Source organism: Aedes albopictus, chromosome 2, assembly GCF_035046485.1.
Source record: "Aedes albopictus strain Foshan chromosome 2, AalbF5, whole genome shotgun sequence".
In the NCBI taxonomy this organism is placed as follows: domain Eukaryota; kingdom Metazoa; phylum Arthropoda; class Insecta; order Diptera; family Culicidae; genus Aedes; species Aedes albopictus.
The window spans coordinates 479833752-479858751 of NC_085137.1; the positions used below are offsets into that span (position 1 = coordinate 479833752).

At 39.9% G+C, this 25000-nt stretch overlaps 2 protein-coding genes across 2 annotated transcripts; one reads left to right on the plus strand and one right to left on the minus strand.

The window, feature by feature from the left end:
- The first annotated feature begins 7608 nt into the window (after nucleotides 1-7608).
- On the plus strand, nucleotides 7609-18796 carry LOC109413994 (zinc finger protein 691). The gene is made up of 2 exons (XM_019687721.3): nucleotides 7609-8557; nucleotides 17994-18796. The coding sequence occupies exons 1-2, from the start codon at nucleotides 7963-7965 to the stop codon at nucleotides 18698-18700; spliced, it is 1302 nt and encodes a 433-aa protein (XP_019543266.2). The 5' UTR covers nucleotides 7609-7962; the 3' UTR covers nucleotides 18701-18796.
- Nucleotides 18797-18931: 135 nt separating this feature from the next.
- On the minus strand, nucleotides 18932-21887 carry LOC109413963 (all trans-polyprenyl-diphosphate synthase PDSS2; the record flags this gene model as incomplete). The annotated part of the gene is given in 2 exon segments (XM_029870719.2): nucleotides 18932-19563; nucleotides 21145-21887. Coding segments are annotated over 2 exon segments (1015 nt in total), but the record flags the coding sequence as incomplete, so codon positions are not given.
- Between the last annotated feature and the right edge of the window lie 3113 nt (nucleotides 21888-25000).

The following is a 25000-nucleotide window of genomic DNA, read 5'->3' on the forward strand; positions in this document are numbered from 1 at the left end:
CGTTGTCTTGCCAAGCTGTGGTGGTTTGACAACTGTTGAGCTCATAACGTCACCGCACTCTAGATTGATTAAATATTGATCATGCTGAATTTGTACCCGGCTCACAAAAAATCAATATTTTTACAATTTTTATACCTTTATAAATGGTTTTCGTAAATTTTTCTGCATATAAACACAGCCACCACGAAATCGAATCGAACCGTGCAAGAGTCATGCTGATCGGTCCACCCGTTCTTGAGTTTTGTTGCCTCAAAGGAAATTTAAACTCATTTTTATATATATAGATTCTATTCTTAACCCTCCTGAGATGTTGGGTTTATCGCATCACGAGGGCGTAGTGTACGTTCAGTGTGTCTGTCTTTGTCATATTGACCCCAACATTTTACTAAGATTGAATAAATTTCGGGAACGAATCTTGTAGAAACTCTCAGAGGAATCTCAGAATGAACTCCTGGCAGAATTTCTTAAAGATTTGAGACAAGGAGGAATTCCTATAGAAATCCCTGGAGAATTCTCTAAAAAAATCAATGGGGGTTTTAAGTATTCCATGATTCGTGAGAAACGAACCCACGACTCCCAATTCGCTAGACAGGTGCTTCTTTCCTGCAAGCTACGGAGCCACTTGACTATCTCCGTCTCCTGAAGGCACAGAACTGTGCTTGATTCCACTAATGCACATAGTTTGTTCCTTTTCACAACAGGGACGTGTAGATGTCCATCTTACTCCATCCGTAGGAGATTTGGATTGTAAAAAGGAACAGACTATGTGCATTAGTGAAATCGATATCAGTTCTGGACGGAGATGAGAGTGGCTCCATAGCTTGGAGAAAAGAAGCGCCCGTAAATCAAATCTCATTTTTATTCATCAAACACATGTTTCTGTTGTGTGCATAAATGTCAAAGCAATCAAACGTTAAACTTGTGTATGCAACCTATGACAGATACGTATATCTACCTCGACTGTAAGATCGTCTTCAGTGTCTCGTACTTGACTCGACTCGAGTCGAGTATTGGATTTAGTTGCTATAAAGGTTATGGGTCTGTGTCATATAAAGGAATCATTTATAGAAAACAAGTTTCGTATCTAGATCCTGATGCCTACGTTTCATAAAATTTTTGGACGACCTTTAACATCCGTCGAACTCAAATTGTTTGAATCTTCAAAGTACATTCATTACCAAAACTACATCAATCGCACTTGCAGATCGAAACTATTTTTATTTTTATTGGATGCACTAGAAGTGATCAAGACCTGTAGGACATAAATCTTTCAAAAAGGTGGGAAACATTACAGAGTCGGCCTGAGTAACCTCTGCCGTAATTTTTCAAAGTGACGTAAGCGACATGTTCTTTTTTGACTTGTAAATATTTTCCCAAGGTTCATTATCATTTATACTGCTCTGACGTAATAGAGCATCATGAGATTTCATCAGTCTCGTTTTGATGGCCTACATTCAAGTCATTTCGGGCAATAATTGACTAGAAAACATATGTCAGGGACATCAAAGTGTAGGCGTCTCATATTAGAACTCGATTCAGTACCCCCTTAGGATTAGAAATTCCTAGACAAAGCTAAAGCTATAAAAGCAGTAACAGACGCTGCAAATTGAAAGGCGAACTGCCTAACAGGGTACTATTCCAGGATGACTGATAGACCAAAACCAACATAACCGAAATCTTACCATTCTGTGAATTTGTTGTGAAATTGTTGTCCATTCAGATAACCGGGCAAAATTTACGTTAAGTGTTGCATTAGTCCGTATGTGATGTCTACTTTATAACGCATTTGTAGTGTTTCGCTATAAGATCTTCTTCTTCTTCTTTTTCTTCTTCTTCTTCTTCTTCTTCCTCTTCTTCTTCTTCTTCTTCTTCTTCTTCTTCTTTTTCTTCTTCTTCTTCTTCTTCTTCTTCTTCTTCTTCTTGGCTCTACGTCCCCGCTGGGACTTGGCCTGCCTCTTTTCAATTTAGTGTTCTTTGAGCACTTCCACAGTTATTGATTAAAGGGCTTCCTTTGCCTGCCATTGCATGAATTTGTATATTGTGAGGCAAGTACAATGATACACTATGCCCAGGGAGTCGAGAATATTTTCCTGACCGGAACGGGAATCGAACCCGCCGTCTCCGGATTGGTAATCCATAGCCTTAACCACTAGGCTAACTGGAGCCCCTTCGCTATAAGATGTTCTGGTTTATTATGCATTTGTAGTGCTTCACTATATTTTCGTAATACTGCTTGTATAGAGCCGCCTCATAGTACAGTGAAGAAACAGGCTAGTTGTTCCACGATAGTTTGAGAATCACTGCATCCACTACGCATACCGCGTGCAGCGCAGTCCACACCCCTCGAATTTAATACCCAAAAGCCCCGAAGCGTTTAGTGAAGTTAATAATCGTCAAACACAGAGATCGCCCCCTTCTGCATCGTGCCGCATACAATCAAGTTGCACTTTCCACACACATTATAAAGCCAATACATCAATTTAATTTCCCGAACGTAACAAAACAATTAGGCCCGAAAAGACGAGCTATTCACTCGATTAGTCAGGCAACTTCCTTTACGGCACCATTGACGCAGTTTCGGCTGATCTCAATCCCAATTACTGTAGGGAATGAAAGCGAAAGGTAAACGATGCCAGCAGCCGAGAATCATCCTCAACTTGGAGGGGGAATCGCAGTGCCATTTCACGTTATGCCTCTTCGTTGTCGTTCCGAAAGGGAGGAAAGGGAACATGCTTCCTACTTTTGGCCTAGCAGCCTTGCTAGTGCAGCACCTTGCAGGATAATGGTACAGTGAGTGGTGGCGACGGGCAGTATTGGTTTATGAATGAAATGAGTGTGGTGAGTGCGCGGTCAAATGCTGTGACAGGAACCCTACCGGGACTGGTGTTGTAAAATTCACTCAAACAAATTGGTGACGGGTTCGATTCTCGATCTGTCCATTCGTAATTCTCAGTTAATAACTTTGGAAGTGTTCTAAGCTGAGAAGCAGGCTTTGTCCCAGTGAGGACGTTACGTTAAGAAGATAAAGGAAAGATGGTTGATATATTTGTGAAATCAAAACCCGTTTTCAAACTTTTTCACAGAGCATTTTTAGAATATGTACCACTTTTAGTGCCATGTATTATAATCAATAATCATCCTTTCATGAAGCAACAGTGTAACCAACATCGCCACAAAACCTTCAAATTCTTTAGTTTAGTGCACCATTTCCGAAAGGGTCACAATGCAGTGCATTACGACCCTTACAGCGCCACAGCAGCAGCCCAGATTCTATGCTACCACTTCGGCATCGGCAATTATGTAGGTGAGCACCATGGATATACAAACACAGCCGATATTGGTAGCACGCGCCAGGCATCGAAAAACATATGATTTACCATCCACTGACTGAGCTGACTGCTACGCGCTGTTCAGTTCTGTTGCTTGGATTCGCCCTTTCCTCTTGCGCCCTGCCGCCAAAGCCCTGCCAAAAAGTGCATTAAATCAATCCCTGTTCCTCCGATGGTTCTGCCACCACGTGGTGCAAGCTACACGACTAGCAGCTTTACTGGCCCTTAATGTAGGGTGAAAATCCGCTGCTCTCCTTCCCTTGTTCATCGTGTTGCTGAACGTTAGGGGATGATGGCTTGAGATACATCAAATGGATCAAAACAATCCAATGAAACCAAATGCGAAATAGCGACAACCGTCAACCATTGATCCAAAGCAAGATGTGCAATCTATAACGTCTTCTCCTACTGCGTTATTAAAATTTAGGATACAGGCAACATGAACAAGAGCTTGCGGTGATGATGTTTTATCGCACTGATGATTCCTGACATGTAGCAGGCTTTTAGATGAGGTAAAGGGCCTGATGCGATGATACATTGACGAAGTACACTGTGCTGGAAAGTAAGACTTTTGAATTTGGAGATGGATTGGGTTTGGATTTGGATTGGATTTGGATTGGATTTGGATTGGATTTGGATTGGATTTGGATTGGATTTGGATTGGATTTGGATTGGATTTGGATTGGATTTTGATTGGATTTGGATTGGAATTGGATTGGATTTGGATTGGATTTGGATTGGATTTGGATTGGATTTGGATTGGATTTGGATTGGATTTGAATTGGATTTGGATTGGATTTGGATTGGATTTGGATTGGATTTGGATTGGATTTTGATTGGATTTGGATTGGATTTGGATTGGATTTGGATTGGATTTGGATTGGATTTGGATTGGATTTGGATTTGGATTGGATTTGGATTGGATTTGGATTGGATTTGGATTGGATTTGGATTGGATTTGGATTGGATTTGGATTGGATTTGGATTTGGATTTGGATTGGATTTGGATTTGGATTGGATTTGGATTGGATTTGGATTTGGATTGGATTTGGATTGGATTTGGATTGGATTTGGATTGGATTTGGATTGGATTTGGATTGGATTTGGATTGGATTTGGATTGGATTTGGATTGGATTTGGATTGGATTTGGATTGGATTTGGATTGGATTTGGATTGGATTTGGATTGGATTTGGATTGGATTTGGATTGGATTTGGATTGGATTTGGATTGGATTTGGATTGGATTTGGATTGGATTTGGATTGGATTTGGATTGGATTTGGATTGGATTTGGATTGGATTTGGATTGGATTTGGATTGGATTTGGATTGGATTTGGATTGGATTTGGATTGGATTTGGATTGGATTTGGATTGGATTTGGATTGGATTTGGATTGGATTTGGATTGGATTTGGATTGGATTTGGATTGGATTTGGATTGGATTTGGATTGGATTTGGATTGGATTTGGATTGGATTTGGATTGGATTTGGATTGGATTTGGATTGGATTTGGATTGGATTTGGATTGGATTTGGATTGGATTTGGATTGGATTTGGATTGGATTTGGATTGGATTTGGATTGGATTTGGATTGGATTTGGATTGGATTTGGATTGGATTTGGATTGGATTTGGATTGGATTTGGATTGGATTTGGATTGGATTTGGATTGGATTTGGATTGGATTTGGATTGGATTTGGATTGGATTTGGATTGGATTTGGATTGGATTTGGATTGGATTTGGATTGGATTTGGATTGGATTTGGATTGGATTTGGATTGGATTTGGATTGGATTTGGATTGGATTTGGATTGGATTTGGATTGGATTTGGATTGGATTTGGATTGGATTTGGATTGGATTTGGATTGGATTTGGATTGGATTTGGATTGGATTTGGATTGGATTTGGATTGGATTTGGATTGGATTTGGATTGGATTTGGATTGGATTTGGATTGGATTTGGATTGGATTTGGATTGGATTTGGATTGGATTTGGATTGGATTTGGATTGGATTTGGATTGGATTTGGATTGGATTTGGATTGGATTTGGATTGGATTTGGATTGGATTTGGATTGGATTTGGATTGGATTTGGATTGGATTTGGATTGGATTTGGATTGGATTTGGATTGGATTTGGATTGGATTTGGATTGGATTTGGATTGGATTTGGATTGGATTTGGATTGGATTTGGATTGGATTTGGATTGGATTTGGATTGGATTTGGATTGGATTTGGATTGGATTTGGATTGGATTTGGATTGGATTTGGATTGGATTTGGATTGGATTTGGATTGGATTTGGATTGGATTTGGATTGGATTTGGATTGGATTTGGATTGGATTTGGATTGGATTTGGATTGGATTTGGATTGGATTTGGATTGGATTTGGATTGGATTTGGATTGGATTTGGATTGGATTTGGATTGGATTTGGATTGGATTTGGATTGGATTTGGATTGGATTTGGATTGGATTTGGATTGGATTTGGATTGGATTTGGATTGGATTTGGATTGGATTTGGATTGGATTTGGATTGGATTTGGATTGGATTTGGATTGGATTTGGATTGGATTTGGATTGGATTTGGATTGGATTTGGATTGGATTTGGATTGGATTTGGATTGGATTTGGATTGGATTTGGATTGGATTGGATTGGATTTGGATTGGATTTGGATTGGATTTGGATTGGATTTGGATTGGATTTGGATTGGATTTGGATTGGATTTGGATTGGATTTGGATTGGATTTGGATTGGATTTGGATTGGATTTGGATTGGATTTGGATTGGATTTGGATTGGATTTGGATTGGATTTGGATTGGATTTGGATTGGATTTGGATTGGATTTGGATTGGATTTGGATTGGATTTGGATTGGATTTGGATTGGATTTGGATTGGATTTGGATTGGATTTGGATTGGATTTGGTTGGATTGGATTTGGATTGGATTTGGATTGGATTTGGATTGGATTTGGATTGGATTTGGATTGGATTTGGATTGGATTTGGATTGGATTTGGATTGGATTTGGATTGGATTTGGATTGGATTTGGATTGGATTTGGATTGGATTTGGATTGGATTTGGATTGGATTTGGATTGGATTTGGATTGGATTTGGATTGGATTTGGATTGGATTTGGATTGGATTTGGATTGGATTTGGATTGGATTTGGATTGGATTTGGATTGGATTTGGATTGGATTTGGATTGGATTTGGATTGGATTTGGATTGGATTTGGATTGGATTTGGATTGGATTTGGATTGGATTTGGATTGGATTTGGATTGGATTTGGATTGGATTTGGATTGGATTTGGATTGGATTTGGATTGGATTTGGATTGGATTTGGATTGGATTTGGATTGGATTTGGATTGGATTTGGATTGGATTTGGATTGGATTTGGATTGGATTTGGATTGGATTTGGATTGGATTTGGATTGGATTTGGATTGGATTTGGATTGGATTTGGATTGGATTTGGATTGGATTTGGATTGGATTTGGATTGGATTTGGATTGGATTTGGATTGGATTTGGATTGGATTTGGATTGGATTTGGATTGGATTTGGATTGGATTTGGATTGGATTTGGATTGGATTTGGATTGGATTTGGATTGGATTTGGATTGGATTTGGATTGGATTTGGATTGGATTTGGATTGGATTTGGATTGGATTTGGATTGGATTTGGATTGGATTTGGATTGGATTTGGATTGGATTGGATTTGGATTGGATTTGGATTGGATTTGGATTGGATTTGGATTGGATTTGGATTGGATTTGGATTGGATTTGGATTGGATTTGGATTGGATTTGGATTGGATTTGGATTGGATTTGGATTGGATTGGATTTGGATTGGATTTGGATTGGATTTGGATTGGATTTGGATTGGATTTGGATTGGATTTGGATTGGATTTGGATTGGATTTGGATTGGATTTGGATTGGATTTGGATTGGATTTGGATTGGATTTGGATTGCTTTGCTTTGCTTTGCTTTGCTTTGCTTTGCTTTGCTTTGCTTTGCTTTGCTTTGCTTTGCTTTGCTTTGCTTTGCTTTGCTTTGCTTTGCTTTGCTTTGCTTTGCTTTGCTTTGCTTTGCTTTGCCTCAATTCCGAAGCAGTGCGTCACGCAACCTGGGCGACATCCTGTGACGTGCGAGTTGATGCACATGTGGCGATTTAACACGCGTACCTCGCTGAGGGTGGTGGTTGCTGACTTGACAAGCGAAGGGTGCAGGAAGAAACGAGGATGACGACAAGTAGCACAGAGCGTGCGTTGGTCGTATTGGCTTAGGGATTCGCTCGCGCGCGGAAGTCGGAGTAGGAGGGGTCACAAATCCCGATCCGTGTTGATCTTTATCAATTCATTTAAAAACTATTATGTGTTTTTTCGGCACAATGACTGCGACGATGCTGGGCTGCAGGGCCGAGGGTGCTGCGGAATGTCGTGAGATTTTTTGCACTTGTTACAGCAGCCAGCCCAGCAAGGATCAATTAGAGCTGCTTCCCGCCGTGCCACCACCCTCTCTCTGGCCGACGATGATGTTGAAGTTTGTGTCCCTGTGGAAGCAGGAGGGTTGGACCTGTTTGCCAAAAAGTCGACCATTAGAGGAGGGAAAGGCTATAAAATGTTTTGCCGAATCCTGCGGGAACCTCAGATCGCATCCGATCGGGTAAGAGACAGGCGGTTCCGGTGCACGATGTATCCTGCCACAACGTCGTCACAGTCGATGCTGCTTCCGAGAAGTAGCTTGGGACCTCCACTGGGAGGACCCTTCGCGCCCAAGTGTGAACTAGAGTTAAGCTTGAACTTTTCGCCGCCGGACGATGGTGAACCGGCATCCGCGTCGGCCTTAGCAAGTGTTTGTGCCTTGAGTTACCTCCCAGTTGATTCAGTGTCAAAAGCCTATTCAGTGGAAGAAATTTGTCAAAAAACTGCCCTACCAGGGGGAAGACGGATAACCATAAGAAAGTCGAGTTCAACGGGACTGTTGACCCCAAACGAAGCGGACAGTGTGATGAAGAGTTGTAACTGGATTCGGTCGATCAAACTGGCAAGTGATGTGAGAAGTTACAATGCAGTGCTAGAGTTAACCACCAATCAGTTGATAAGGCTAAGGTTGACACAGGACCTCAGTGAGCAGGAAGAGTTAAAACTTTGGTTTTCCGAGGATGTTGCGGCTCACATGCAGATACCGTTCCTTACGCCAGCGAATATTCAACGTAAGTTACTGTTGTTGTTTATACATAATTGTTGAAATGTTTAAATTTTAAATGTATTTCATTGAAAATTTTATTTTCCTGGTGGAAAATTTTATAAATTTCGAATTTTGAAATTTCTTTCAAAAATAGTTACTGTAAAACTGATAAAAAAAAAATTCAGAAGATGCCTAAACCCATCATTGAGTAAGGCAAGCCATTTTGAAAATATTACTTCAAACCCCTCATACTACAGACCGAATACTTAATACTTAATACGTTGCTTCATACACTTATCAAAATTTTTCTTTAACTTTTTGTTTCACAATGCATTTCGATCGTTTTTAAAAATACCACATGGAAGGTGCACGGTATAAAGAAAGAACTTTTTTTTTAAGAAATTTTTTAAGTCATTGCTGTACGTATTTAGATAATGTTCAATCTGGGTAAAAATTGAGGGGATTAGGAGCAAAGAAGTGTAAGTGACGAAAACCCTCTTTCGAGTAAATGAGTTTCAAAGATTTTCACCAATTTTTCATCACACAATTGAAGTTTAAAAATCAACGCAATTTTCTCCGATTTATATCATCGTAAAAACAATCTTAAAAAGTTCCTCAAAGCTCGCAATCTGAAGATTTTTTAATATGCTCAGCTCAAAATCGACAACATGGTCACACTTACACTCCTTCGCATCTGGGCCCTTCAATTGCAATTATATGTATTTCAAATAATTTCTAACATTTGTTGCCAAGGGATCCCAACTAGGATCTCAATTTCGTCAAAATACGCAGGAGCAACCAACCGGAAAATAAATTGTTGACTTATAGGGTTTATATCTAGTTCCCGTCTTCCTTAGCACCGACAAATAATGATCGAGTTTATACTTGCACCTCGCTTAATGCCACATGGCCAATTTGGTATCATTTACTAATGAATTCAATAGATGGAAAAATTGTCCCTGGAGTTATGTTTCCGTCTGGTCCACGTCTATTTCGGGCACAACCAGTGAAGTGGTGTCATCGAGGTTACTTCAAGTTATTCACTGAGTAGACATAGCTCTTGAGGTCAAACTAAAACAATTAAACCCCATTATAAGCAAGTGCGCTTATATAAGAAAAGCAATATATGTTGTATTTTTAATTTTATGCTTTCAAATATGTAAGAAAATACCTTCTCAGTGAAATTATGAATTGTTTCCGTCCTAATAGATGGAAGAAAATTGTCTTGATGATTTTTTCAATATTTCTGCACCTTCCAGGTGGCAGTAATGGAGGGATTCTTCGTATATTCAGTAAAAACATCACTTAGATACTTGGCCAAAGCCGGAAGGATACGATGGGCTGGACATGTTGCAAGAATGCCGGACAACAACCCTGCAAAGCTGGTGTTTGCAACTGATCCAGTTGGCACAAGAAGGCGTGGAGCGCAGAGAGCACGATGGGCGGACCAGGTGGAGCGTGATCTGGCGAATGTTGGGCGTGACCGACGTTGGAGAGCTGCAGCTGCAAATCGAGTATTATGGCGGCAAATTGTTGATTCACTATTATCATAAATTTGATGTTAACTAAATAAATGAAATCACCTATATACTATCTTGAACTTGGATAATGGGAAGGGTTTAACCCCATGAATCGCTCCTTTAAGGACAAACATCTTGAAATCCCGCTTCAACACTGCATCAGAACTTCAAACGCACAAATCTCAAGAAGCAAGCTTCAAACAACAGTGCATTTCATTATTCTGTTCTTGCTCACTTGTAATAAGCTTAAAATAAGAAGATCAGGTGCACTGGTTTTGTTTACAACGAGATTTGTGCGCTCGAAATCGTGAGTAGGTGCCAAAGTCGGCCATTGTGGCAGCCATGTTGGGATTCGAACAAGTCTGTCCTTAAGCACGAGCTGGGCCCTCTATATAAGGAAATTACATATTTTGGCCGGTTGTGTTCTCTTCAAACTCATAGTTGGCCTCAAATCTTTCCCAACGAAGCTGAATTTCACGGCAAAGTTCAGATACAAATGTTTTACGTCCCTATAAATTTCAGCATAATTGAGTTTGTAAATATTCTAAATGTTTGAGTTTCATTTATGATTATCCCTTTATAAGGCCGAGAAAACCAGCCACGAAATCCACTCGTTCTACATTCGAATATAAAGTACATGTGGTGTAATGAACAAAAACGAGTTTATTTTCAAAAAGTTCGATGGTCGATTTTGTAGGTATGAAAAAAATTGGTCTAAATTTCAACTTTTTGTCAACAAAGTTTGAAATGTTGTTATTTTGTGATGCGTTTATCAATCATGCTGATTTTTTGATAAGTTATTGCCCCAATATTCATGAGTTACATGTGTGGATTTGAACTCGATTGGTCAATCATTTTGGACGATATGGCAATTTTAGTACATGCCCATTTAGATTAGTACATTTTTTTCAAAAGGCTGAGTTCCTAAAAGTAATGAAGCAATCAAGTTGAAATATTGTCCACAAGTATAAGGAACATAGGCCTTTTATTCCCCATCATTTGATTTTCAATTCGCTCACCACAACAGAAATTCGAGCTTATAAACCTTTATGCACCCAAAAATGGCAGTTTTTGGACAGGCATTTTGTTCTAAAAAAGCCCATACATATTTGTTATGGCTCAAAAAAATCATGAGTGTTCAGTGGCCTAATGTGTCCTCAGAAATTAACAGAAGTTGTAAAATTTTTCTAAACGAACAGAAAAAAATATGTTGTAGCAGTCAGGAAATTTGTATATATTTTTTGTGTATATTCTAATGTAAATGTTGTAAATATTATATCAATGCCTATTGAGAATAAGATTAAATCAATGTTCAGGGTAATTAAATTCAAATTATTGGAATTCCCTTAGAGTAGGCAATCATAGGTTGCGAACATTTTGCGAAATCTCTTCTGAGGCGAGCACACTTGTGTCTTCGAAAGGTTGGAAAGGGACAGCAGCACGACCATCGCTCCGAGTTATCCTTCGTGACTTGCGATCACGAAAGTGTACGACGAGTTTTCGGGAAATGACGAGCTTCCGGTTCGTCCGAGAATGCACTGTCTTAATCTGAGGAGTCACAGTCTCGATCATTTCGTTCGTGACTACCCAGCAAACTAGAAGTGTGCGCGTTGGTTAATTTGTTCGTTGCCACAGAAATGTATGGAGTTTTAGTGACGTTTAGTATATGTTAATTAATTAAATATCTTGTTCGTTCTCTAGTGTGTAGAAAGTGTGCGTAGTATAGCAATTCGTGTGCGATTTGATTAGAAGTAATAATCAAAAGGTAATTGTGCTCTAAATGTGCCATGTTCTGCCCGTGCTCAGTGTTCGTTCTAGCCGTAAGGCTGTTTTATTCGCAGCGAAGCTACCCGCACCCAACAGCGCAGACTACCCCCAACGAACGGAAACCTTCCCGGTCATCCGTTAATCGATCGGAAGTCGGACGATCCGTCAACACATCGACCGAGTGAGGTGCAGGGGACCTCCTGGCCAACTTTCGCAGGTCAATCGATCCGCCAAATTGCTTGCGAACACCAACCTCGTCGACCGCCATTGCATCACCAACCCCGAAGCAACAACGCCATTCAGCGTAGTGGCCATTGGTGATAACCATTCTACTCGCCCATCTCGGACGGGGCACTGACCTGGGCCACAGGTCAACGACAGCGGTAACGTAACCAGCGAAGTCGGTGAGTCGAAACAAACCTCTTTTTTTGCGTGGAGTGGGGCGTCCGCTGAGGGCGCCTCGGAGTTCTTTTTTGCCAGTCACAAGACTGAAGACGATGTGCCGCTAAGGCCTCGTAGCGAAGTTCGGAGATCGTCGTGCGCGCGTGACGAATTGCCGCCGCCCAGATCCGGTTGTCACACCAGGAGCGCAGACTAGCCCGCAGATGCGCCGCCAAAGGTCGTGACGTCACAGAACACATGAGCACATGAGCACGTTGTAGATAGATAGAATCTAGGGAGAGAAATCGCACACACGATAGAGAGTAGCTAGAGAAAACGAACACCCATACACGAAGACCCAAATAAATACTAGCATGTAAGAATGTAAGAATGTGATATCACTAGCGAAATATAGTTTGTATTCGTAAACCGCAATGTAGCGTCTAACTCCAATAAATGTTAGTATGAAGTGTTACCGTAATATCCCTAGTGTTTGATTAATTGCCATGTATTGCACGTCACTACGCGTTTCGTTGTCGTTCCCGTCCTCCCACGGAGTTTGATTGATGGGGTTCTCAGTCCGTTTCCTCTTTGCTGTTGCGTATCGCGGCGAGTGTCTTGTCTGCCAGTGATGAGAATTGGTGAGCAACCGCGAATGTTGTCTCACTTTGAGCATGCGTGATTCTCTCACCGGATTCTCTGAGTGCCTTCGCGATTAATGGTCATGATGCGATAATAGGGTGAACCCGTTCGGTCGTTTGGTTCGTAAGCCAGCTGGAACGATCCGTAAAATTCCTTTCGGAAATATTAAATGGACTCGCCCTCAGGAGAGTCTCATCCGGGCAAATTAAAATTGGGCATGTGGTCTCCCTTGTGGAGTGGCGCTTAAGCCACGTGTTTTGAGACGGATCGCCCGGGCTGGCTACAAATTGGCGCCTAACTAAAGGTTTTCGAAATATTTGAGTATTTGTGAAGTTTCTGATGTAAAATTATGTGTATTTAAGAATTTTGTGGTATTTATGGAAAGTTTGAGGTTCACTTATTGATAGTTTTGGGATTATGATGTGAATTTATCCGTATTTGGTTTCTGTGGACAATCTTTGAGTGTTTAAGTTATTTTTGTGAATTAAGGAACATTTTGGGAAGTATTGAGCAGAATAAAGATTGAGTTTGTGCAGTGGAATATAGTGTTGAGTATCAGTATTTACGTGTCTGTTGATTGCAAAGTTTCGGTTATTTTCGTTTCGTGTATTTTGTTGAATTATTACTATTTCATTGAAATGGCTGTAAAACTTGCATATATGGACCGTTTGATTATCGAGGAAGTTGGCTATGAACTGTAAATATGAGGAGAGTTTGATGAGGCTTAAAATGACGGATATTGAGGTACTTGTTTGAGAAATAGGATTTGGATGATGGAGTATATGAGTCCGACCTTAATTGAGTGTGTTTTACGTGGTATCGTTCATGAAAGGGTCCAGTTTATGCGTTTACGAGTAGTTTAGAAGCAAGGAATGAGAAAAAGAAGAGTACAGTATGATTTGTACTGAGAGCAACGTAGGTGTAGGGGGTGAGCAAGATCCGGGGAGTGAGAGAATTCGGGCTCTGGAGGCCGAAGTGGTTAGGCTGAAATCATTGATTGCAATGGTGGAAAGGAGAATGAGAGAAGCCGGTAAGCATGAAGAGAGTCAGGAAGAATGTGAGGTGGTCCAAAGTGTACCATTGCGGCAGGGGGTAGGCGAGAGTAGGAATAACCGTGAAATGAAACCGCTACCGGAGTCACCAACATGTTGGTACTGTGAGGGATACGATCACGTAGTGATAAAGTGGCAATATAGTTGCCACTGCCTTATAAAGGGTTATATTGGAATGTACTGTTTCACATCCTAAATATATCTTCAAGGATTTATTCATAACTTTTTCCAATTATAACACTAACTCCTTCTGAAATTGCTTCTGAAAAATCTATCAAAGATTCATTCAAAAAATTTCTCCATGGATTTCTTTTGTTTCTCACATCTTCAGAAATACATCCAGTGATCCCTTCAGAATCCTTTCCAATAAATTTTCAAGAACTTCTGCCATGAATAAAATCGGAAATTTCTTTTGAATTCTTTGATTGATTTCATCCATTTTTTTTAGTTTCCTTTAGAATTTTCTTCAAAATTGTTCATAGATTATCCCAGAAATTAATTTGAAAGCTTTATCATGAAACCTTACCTGAATTCCTTCTGATATTGCTCTATGGATTCCTTTAGAAAATTTTCTAGGAATTTATTTTAGTAAGTCTTTCACGGGCTTTCGTTTGAAAATTTTAGAACATCTTTCATGCATCGCTTCAGAAATTTCTCTACAATTTTCGTTAGAGGCTCCTCCATAAATTTCTCCAAAAAATCCTTCAGTGAAGCTTCTATGGGTTTCCTTAAAACATTCTCCATAGAACTTTTGTCACTAATCCGTACGAGAATTCTTTCGGAAAATCTTCTACGGATTGCTTCAGAAATTAATTCAGCGATTAGCAAAAAGCAAAGGTTCATTCAGAAATTTCACTTGAGTTTTTTCTTGAAAAAAATCTTCAAAAGACTTCTACAGAAATTCCTACAAAGATTACTTCAGAAATTCTTCTACGGATTCCATTACAAATTTCCTTATGAGTTTCTTCCATAAATTTGACCAAGGGTTCCAAGTTCTAGGAAATATTCTATGGATTTCTTCCAAAAATAATCAATAAATTCCTGCTTGAATTACACCAGGAATTTAGTTTTAAATCTAATAAAGTTTCTTACAAAAACTCCTCCGGCAAATTATTTTTCAGGGATTCTCCGAGAAATTTCTCCAAGGCTTCCTCCAGATATTCCCTCTCAAAGGTATTTTCCTATGGGTTCTTTCTGAAACACCACCAGGAATTGCTTCGGAATTTTTCTAGGGAGTCGTTTAAAAAAATCATTGGAAATCTCTACAGTAAGTTCCTGAGGAATATACTTCAGGGATTTCTTTAGTAAATCTTTCAAAGATTCATTAATAAATTCTTCTAATAGTTTCTTTAGACAATTTTCCAGATTCATTTTCATTTATTTAGTTAACATCAAATTCATGATAATACTGAATCAACAATTTGCCGCCATAATACTCGATTTGCAGCTGCAGCTCTCCAACGTCGGTCACGCCCAACACTCGCCAGATCACGCTCCACCTGGTCCGCCCATCGTGCTCTCTGCGCTCCACGCCTTCTTGTACCAACCGGATAGTTAGCAAACACCAACTTTGCAGGGTTGTTGTCCGGCATTCTTGCAACATGCCCTGCCCACCGTATCCTTCCGGCTTTGGCTACCTTCTGGATGCTGGGTTCGCCATAAAGTGCAGCGAGCTCGTGGTTCATCCTTCTCCGCCACACACCGTTCTCCTGCACGCCGCCGAAGATCGTCCTTAGCACCCGTCGCTCGAGAACTCCGAGTGCTTGCATGTCCTCCTCGAGCATGGTCCACGTCTCGTGCCCGTAGAGAACCACCGGTCTTATTAACGTCTTGTACATAGTACATTTGGTGCGGGGGTGAATCTTTTTTGACCGCAGTTTCTTCTGGAGCCCATAATAGGCACGACTTCCACTGATGATGCGCCTTCGTATTTCACGGCTCACGTTATTGTCAGCCGTTAGCAAGGAACCGAGGTAGACGAATTCTTCTACCACCTCGAAAGTATCCCCGTCTATCGTAACATTGCTGCCAAGGCTTGTCCTGTCTCGCTCAGTCCCACCTACCAGCATGTACTTTGTCTTAGCCGCATTCACCATCAGTGGTGTCAGGCCCTGCGAGCCAGCCGTAAAAAAGACTAGCACCGGAAAATCAACAAGAGAAGAATGCGAACCGATACCAATGGCGACGACCACAGCGACGAAAAGGGACTTGCGATTGGAAGCTCGGTACGTGGAACTGCAGATCTCTCAACTTCATTGGGAGCACCCGCATACTCGCCGATCTACTGAAGGACAATTTTCCAGATATTCGTTTTGTTTATTCAAAATATTTCCTGGAAGGAAAGTTCTCCGGAAATTTCTTCAGAGATTTAGATTTCTAGAGATCTTTACAGACGCTTGTTTATGGGCATTATCAAAGGATTTCTCCAGATATTTTCCTAATTATTGTTCAATAGTTTTTTCTCGGAATTCAACCAAGAATTTCTTGAGAAGTTTTTCCAGGAAGGTGTAAAAAAATCCTACTGGGACACCTTCAAAAATTTTCCTGGAATTTCTTCGGATATTCCTTGATAATTTTGGTGGTATTCATGAACAAACATTCCTGAAAAAAATATAAAGTTATCTTGTGAGCATTTCCTGGATGAATGCCTGAGAAAATACTCAGGAGAACACCTAAAGAAACACCTTAACATACCCCCTATATTCTGTAAATAAAATTATTATGGACTTACTGGCGTCATAATTTATTCCATATATTTCTCGAAATTGAATCTATGGAGGAACTGTGTGAGATATTCCACAGAAAAAAATGCTTGAGAAGCCTCTGGAGAGATTTCCCAATAAATTTCTGAGCGATCCCTGGAGGATTTTTTAAGGAATATTTGGAAGAGCTCCTGGAGATACCTCTGAAGGAATTCTCAGAAAAAGTTCCTCTTCTACAGTTTCTGAAGGGATTTGTAAACAAAAATCGCTAAACCTCAACCTGGAGAAATTTCTGAAGCAAATCCTGCAGAAACAATAAAAAAACCCTGAGGAATTCTTCAAAAAAACCACTAAAGAAAAAAAAAATTGTTTGAGGGAATCTTTGAAATAATACCTGAAAGAACTGAAGAACCCTCTGCAGGTATTGATGAAAAAAAATCGTGAAAAATTCCATGAAAAAGACTATGGAACTGATTCTTGAGTAATTACTGCAGGACTTGTTAAGATAACCTTTGAAAAACCTAAAATAATCTCTGAAAGGAGGTCTAAAACAGAGATGCCAGATTATTCTATCAAAAATCTGCATCAATACAGATTTTTCTATATCGCTGTATTTAAGGGCATAGCAGACACCGAGAGTCCTAGATTTCAATAGATACTAACAAAAATGTACTACTTTTGACGATTTTTAATTTTTAACTGGGTTTTATTTTTCTAAAACAAGTGAGGAAATGTACAAACTTTCATGAATTTTTAAGATATAAGCAGAAATTTATTGAAAATAACTCAAAACTTTATGCTTTCTGGAGAAATTTGTATCACAAATCTGTATTTTTCTGTACTCTGTATGAAGTCTGTATAGAAGGTAAAAAAACTGTCTAATACAGAAAAATCTGTATATCTGACATCTCTGGCCTGAATAAACCCAATGCAATGTCTGGAGATATACATGATAATTCCTTCCCTTAGATTTTGTGAATGTACAACTGTTACACATTTTTTGTGTGGTCTGGAAATTTTGCACCTATGAGTAGGTCTAGTAGTAGATGTCGAAACCTCTACGACTTCTAAGGCGTAGGTGTCACGGGGATTTGGGTGTTGTTAAGAAAAGGGTAAACTCCAAAGGATACACTTGATCAACGTTCAGGCGCTCAAAATATCATTTGGTTGCATTAAGTCAGCTGCCTGTATAATTCATCTGGTTTGTTTTTCCATTTTGATCGCTGCAGAACTATGTGGTTGATAATCTGGAACGGGAAACGATATTAGCATCTATTATTGAACAAGCTATTCGTGATACACAGTTGAAACAATAGGTACACGATTCCTCGAGATACTGAACAGTTTTAAATTCTTGGTTATACCTAACCGCTTCCCCTCTCCATTATACCTTTCAGGTCAAAATTGCTACGTGTGTCACAGCTGCGGCAAGTCCTACGAGTATCCCAACCCCCTGAAAATCCACATCGCCACCGACTGCGGCCAACAATCGATGACTATCCTATGGCAGAGGCTTCTTCACAGCATCTCGCGCTACAACTTCGCCACCGGGTGTGAATTTCAACCGTGGCGTAGCTCTGCGTTCCGTCCAGTACTTAACACCCACCCGATGAAAGTAGAACTTTCACCGCCGCATCCTCCACTTCCACCCCAGAACAAGTCACCCCTTCTGGAACAACCCTCACTGCACCATCATCTTCATCATCACCACCATCACAGTCCGCTGGTGGACGATTCCACGATGGTAACAGCTGCCCACCTGGAAACGATCGTCAGCAACATGGGCTCGTCCAAGCAGGGCCACATCTGCATTTACTGCGGGAAACTTTATTCCCGTAAGTACGGCCTGAAGATTCACATTCGGACGCACACCGGATTCAAACCGCTGAAGTGCCAGTACTGCCTAAGGCCCTTTGGCGATCCGAGCAATTTGAACAAACACATCCGGTTGCATCGGCAGCACGACAGTTCTTTGTACGAGTGTAACCTGTGTGGGAAGAAGTTGGCGAGGCGGAGAGATCTCCAGAGGCACCTGCAATCGCGCCACAACAGCAACCAGGTTATTGAGAGCTCGACCTCCGAAGAGGAGGAAGACGTTGCATGACTGTGGTTTCGTTTGGGCCAAGAGTTGTACGTACACCAAAGATAAGTTACCTGCTGCTGTAAAAATGCCAAATATTTAGTTTTAGCGATGTTCTATATATCACTGTTAATATATGTTTACAAATAGTGCAAACGTGATTATCATTCTTCCGAAAACCATGTGTTTCATAGTTAATCTTACGCCCTTTTCTGATATCAACGGGACTCATGATACGAAATCAAAATACAACAGTTTCTACAAAAGTCAACAATTATAAATATATAATTCAGAATTCGAATCAAACACAATCACCACTTAAAATCTAGCGCCCTACAGTTTAATATTGCCTATTTTGTTTTTGTAAGAGTACATAATTAGCACAAAAACGTTCAAATCGTTTCCGCTCTTAATTATACTGGGTTAACAGTACCGTTCAATCAATAAAGTGTCCTAACAATCGTATGATTTTCTCCTCACTGGACGGAATGGTATTTTTTTAATTCATCTTCGCACATCTTCTTTCCTAGCTGCTAAAAGAAAACTGAAGAGGAGTATTCGTTCGTATTTGTGTGTTTGTCTTTTTTTTTGTTAAATATTTCAGTACGTTTGCTATTACAAGTCCTGCATCGCCAGGATGATATTCTGTAGTGCGGTTCGAGCGTCCGAAGGAGGAAGTTCATTGAGTACGGCCATCGCCGCCAGGCTGTGTTTCTTCTGTAGATTGCGCGTCTTTTCCACTCCGGGTCCCTTGATGACTGACCCGTGAATCTTGGCGTAGTCGATGTTATCAACCGATTCACGTCCCTTTTTGATTTCTTCGTACAGCGTTGGATCGTGTTCCAGGTGGAAGAGAACCGGCGCCGAGATGAGACTGAAGCGACCTCCTGAAATGTGATAAAGTTGGATACAGTTTAGGGCCATGTTCGTTACTTGATTTTACTGTATTGGCAAGTTGTAGCTTAAAACCACCTACACTCCCGTTCAAAAGTTTGGGGTCACCCCCTCAAAAACATGTCATTTTTTTAGGCCCATATCTCCGCCAATTTGCGTCCGATTTCAAAACCCTAGGTTTCATTCAAAAGATAATAAGTCAAAGAAACTTTGAACATGATTTAAAAGAAACTTTTTCAAAAAAAAAATTGTATGTAAACTTAACCCAAAGTTGATAAATTTCCTAAAAAATGAATATAAACTTACGGCAGTGTCACTGGAAGTTGGGTCGACCAAATTTTAAGATGAGAGCGGTAATATGACCCATTTTCTATTAGCCTTCAATTGCTTTTTACAAAGCTTAGCTAAAAAATCTAAAAAAAAAGTTATTAAGTAAATTAATCCTTGATGCCATCGACCAAAAGTTTGGGGTCACCCCTCAATATGATGTATCGGCCAAAAGTTTGGGGTCACTTTCGCAAAACATGGAAAAGTGATTTGGTGATATCTTCGTCATCTATAGTTCAATTTTAATTATTTTTGGCTCATTTCAAAGATAATTAACTAAATTTACGTTTGATGTCTTCAACTTAACGTATTTAACGATTTTTGTATATAAAGATGTTATGTAAAGTTAGCACATTTTACCACGCTTCAAAAAATGAGGCAACTTTACGTAAAGGTCTAGTATGTAAATTTCAACAAATATGTGTGGTACAATGTCTATGCAGTAAGTATCATTCATTTTGTTTCAAACAAGCCAAGAAGAATTAAAATTGAATGAAAGATGACAAAGATATCAACAAATCACTTTTCCATGTTTTACGATAGTGACCCCAAACTTTTGGCCGATACAGCATTTTGAGGGGTGACCCCAAACTTTTGGTCGATGACATCAAGGAATAATTTACTTAATAACTTTTTTTCTAGATTTTTTAGCTAAGTTCTGTAAAAAGCAGTTGAAGGCTAATAGAAAATGGGTCATGTTACCGCTCTCATCTTAAAATTTGGTCGACCCAACTTCCAGCGACACTGCAGTAAGTTTATATTCATTTTTTAGAAAATTTGGCAACTTTGGGTTAAGTTTACATACATTTTTTTTTGAAAAAGTTTCTTTTAAATCATGTTCAAAGTTTCTTTGACTTATTATCTTTTGAATGAAACCTAGGGTTTTGAAATCGGACGCAAATTGGCGGAGATATGGGCCTAAAAAAATGACATGTTTTTGAGGGGGTGACCCCAAACTTTTGAACGGAAGTGTATGTTTTGACGATATATGAAATACAAAGAGTTTCAACACTTTTTTTTATTTGAATGTATTTTATGCAGTTCTTCGTAGAGATAAACCAGCCACGGGCTGAAAGTCTCTTTAATAAAGATAATAAAAAAAAAATAATAGTTCCTCGTATTTCATTTTGATTGTATTAAAACATGGACGATCCTATTACTGAAGGAGTGTATGTACCGTCAAAACAATGGCAATATGGGGACAATAACAATGGAAATATGATCTCTTGAATTTTGGATTCTCATACCTGGTGTAAGATTGGGACTGCCGAACGGCTCCATATCGATGCAGGCTTGCCACGCCAGCGAGAGGTGCTTTCCGAACAGATAGGCTTGCTTTTGTAACTTTTCAGGTTGTCCAGCCAGAATCAGCGCACCCTGGCAACTCTTCCCCAGCAGACTGCCCGCCGATAGGATGTGCCGCAGGGACCATTCCTTCTCGGGATTGCCCAACACGTCCTTGATGTTCAAGGGTTGCGTATTGTCCTCCAGATCGCCAAACCCTAGATCCTCGTCGCTCAACGTATCCGACGACGAACGGGTTGTTCCCGGTTCCGGTTTGGAGGGCAGAGGGTTGTTCTGCATATCTCGATCCCCAACGAAATTCGATTCCGCCAAATCACGCACGGACGATGAAATCAGCTCAATCAGTTGTTGATTCTTCAATCCAGCCAACTGCAAACAGGCATTTCCCAGCAGGTAATCTCCACTCAACAGCGCTATTTTGTTTCCGAAAATCATTTCGCTGTCACCGCTGAGTTCATTGCCGGCGTTGGCCAACGGTTGTAAATTAACCAGGCCCTGATGTACGAGCGACGAGGTACGAATCATTTCGGTCACTTCGGCAAGCGCACGCTGCGAGTGTAGCACACCGGCGCTTTTGTCCTGTTCCAGATCTGGGACCGAGGGGGCATGCCCGACGGCTTTCGAGATGAGCAGAACTATGAGGCCCCATGCTTGCATATTGTTTTTGCCATTGTAGATCAGAATTCTGAAAAATACAAAGAAAGAATACAATAAAATATATTTATATTTTAGATGCCCTTATAAAACGCCCATGTAAATCCATGCCGAAGAGTGTCTGGTTTCATCTGCTCGGATCAGATTTTTTTGTTATTTTGGACAACTTACCCAACTCCTTCCCCACCTTTTATAAAAGTCCTATTTTTTTTATGAAACCGTAGCGCTCGTATATACCTACGACATGCAAACGTGAATAGAAGTATTCAGGATTTTTACTCCGTCCTCGCCCTAGAGTTTACAAAAACTTTCTCGAGCATACGTCATCGGATCTGCTTGCATATTATGCATAACTTGTCTGTTTGAATGCAGTTCATGCTTGCACAGCCTCATGCAACTCAATGTGCATTTGAGATTCTCTAAGAACTTCCATGAGTATAGCCATTTGGATCTACAAGTGAAACCCCCTTAAACAAGCCATCCCTTGAGAAACCGCATAACATGCTATAAGACGCGTCTGAAATCCCTATGAAACTGAGAGCAGTGATCTAAAATATATTTTCAAGGGCTGTGGAAAGTAACAGAACTAGCTTAAAAACAGTTTTAGATTAAGAAGTTTGCTGAAGAGTTGTTTGTTCCACTCTTGTACAGCAAAAAATGTTTGTTAGGGACCCCCTGAAACTCCCTGAAACCCCCCCCCCCCCCTGTAACGCCCCTGAGAACCTCCGAAATATCCCAAAACGCCTCTGAAACTCGCTGATAGGCCTCTGAAACTACATGAAATGCTTCCGAACCTGAAACCCTCTCGTCTCCTCTGAACGGCTACTGAGATTCTCCGAAACCCACTGAAAATCCTCCGGCACTTTCTGAAATGGATCTGAAAACCCCTTGAAACCCCATCGGATCTGTTGTTACGTACTCGAGACTCGCAGAAACCCCAAAAAACGCCTCCGAAACCCACTGAAAAACCTCTGAAACTTCGAAAGAGTGTACCGTCAAACGGGGTTACTTGCAACAGCGGTGTAACTTGCAACACGATGACACACATTACATGTGAACTATTTTCTCATAATAATGAAAGCTAGTATGCTCCACTATTCCGGTTATCAAAATTATCAATACAAAAGATGGTTTAAGTGAAAAAATCAGTTTTGTTTCTTTGTTAATTATTAAGCTACACTGTTAAAACGGTTTGCTCATTTTATGCCATAAAAACACGTATGAAAATCGTGCTGTACCTCTCTCCTATGGTAAGTGGGATCAATCTGATGACCTTTCTTGCAGTTAGGGTATCTAATAGTAAGCTTACCTGAACGATAAAAGTTTGATAAACTTATCGACTAAGGGATGTAAAAAATCATTATCGGATTCGACAACCACTATGGGGTAACTTGCAACAGTTGAAATTGACAAAGAAAATGTTTTTTATTTTCGTTTCACGATATTTCTGATAGAAATGGACCATTTATTATTTACGTAACGCGCTCATTTTCAAAAAATCAACTCAATTTAACATTTTTTTGAACGATACCTTCAAGCATTGTTAAGCACTTCCGTATTTTGAAATTCTATTCATGTTTCACCTTGTTGAAAGTTTAATTCAGTTTATGGACACTTCAAAATAATCAGAAATATCAATTCTGAACCTAGATGGAGTAAATTATTTCAGCTGAATGCACAAACCAACGGCTACAATATTTACAAAGAGCCGGGGCCCGTGGCGTAGTTAATCACACGTTCGCTTCATATGCGGATGGTCATGGGTTTGATTCCCAGCCCCGGCACTTGTAATTTTTCGTCAGTTGCTTTTCCCCCGAGAGCAACTGACACTGACCCTCTTCTGAGCCCCATGGCTCAAACGGAACCGGATACCTGGGCATCGGCGAACTGCTACTCATAATGGACTCCCAATCGGACTGGAAAGGAACAACGGCCATCCATCATCATCCTTGTGCTCATCATTCTACTTGGTATAAAGTAGAAAAAGTGAAAGCAGCAGAAAGGCAACCAGTTCGATAAAGTAGAATAGAATCTAGGCGCTGTACAAAATGTAAGTGCAGCTGTCAATTGAAATTGCTCACGTAGTGCCCCAGTGGACAATAGAGCTGTAAATTAGGTTAAGTGATTAAGAATTAAAAAAAAATATTTACAAAGTAGAATGGATGTTGTTTAAATCATGTTATTTTAGTTGAAAAACACCACTTCAAACTGAAAATTACCTAAAGATGATTCACTCCAAATTTTCAAGAAATTACGTGAAGCAATGTTTACATTTTGTAACTAGTACTGAGTCACGAGATCCATATATATTTTATATTTGAGTGACGTGAGACCTGCTGTGAAACGATATACTCTCGCTTGTAATAACAACCAACCCTTTCATGAAATATCATATTTCAGTTGATTAGTGCACATCTATTCAACATATTTTTCATGCATTACTTCAAAAATTCATAACATGACCAAGCACTAGAATGTTAGTGCAGCTAAGTGGTAGCTAACTTAGCTTCATGTCATGTGTTGCAAGTTACCCCACATATGGGGTAACTTGCAACAAGCATGTATTTCGTACCTCCCGATTAGGTGGCAACGTATTTTAGTAAATCAGGTCCTGCATAGTATTCTACTAGTGGTAATTAGTGTACACGATGCTTTACAGTATATTTGAATTATTTAGATTTTCAATTATATTGCTTCAAAGTCGAAAAGTGTTGCAAGTTACCATTGGCGTAGCTAGGGGGGGTTCCAGGGGTGCCTGGCACCCCCTAGAACAAACTTGGCACCCCCTAGAATTTTTCCTTAACAGTCACCTAAAATTTAAAACTTCACACAATAATTCCAATATTTATTATTGGCACATTTGAACAAAACTTAAGCGAACCGGCAATTACTTATACAACTATTGTACGTTTTGGCGTTTTGGATATTAGTAAGAACAATCAACAAACTTCTCCATAGATTCCTCCAGAAATACTTGTATCTATTCATACATTGATTTATCTAGGCTTCCTTTATGGATTGATCCCGATATTTCTTCAATAATTTTCCCTTGTGATACTCCAGGCAGTCCTGATGGGGTTGTACATTAGCCTGGTACACGGTTTATATGGGAAAATATAAAAAAATGGAAAAACTTCAATTCTT

What these genes read in the sequence shown, in the direction of transcription:
- LOC109413994 (XM_019687721.3), top strand. Translation starts at nt 7,963, where the DNA reads ATGTTTTGCCGAATCCTGCGGGAACCTCAGATCGCATCCGATCGGGTA. An exon ending in TACGCCAGCGAATATTCAAC is followed by an intron (nt 8,558 to 17,993) that starts GTAAGTTACTGT and finishes TATACCTTTCAG; the next exon opens with GTCAAAATTGCTACGTGTGT.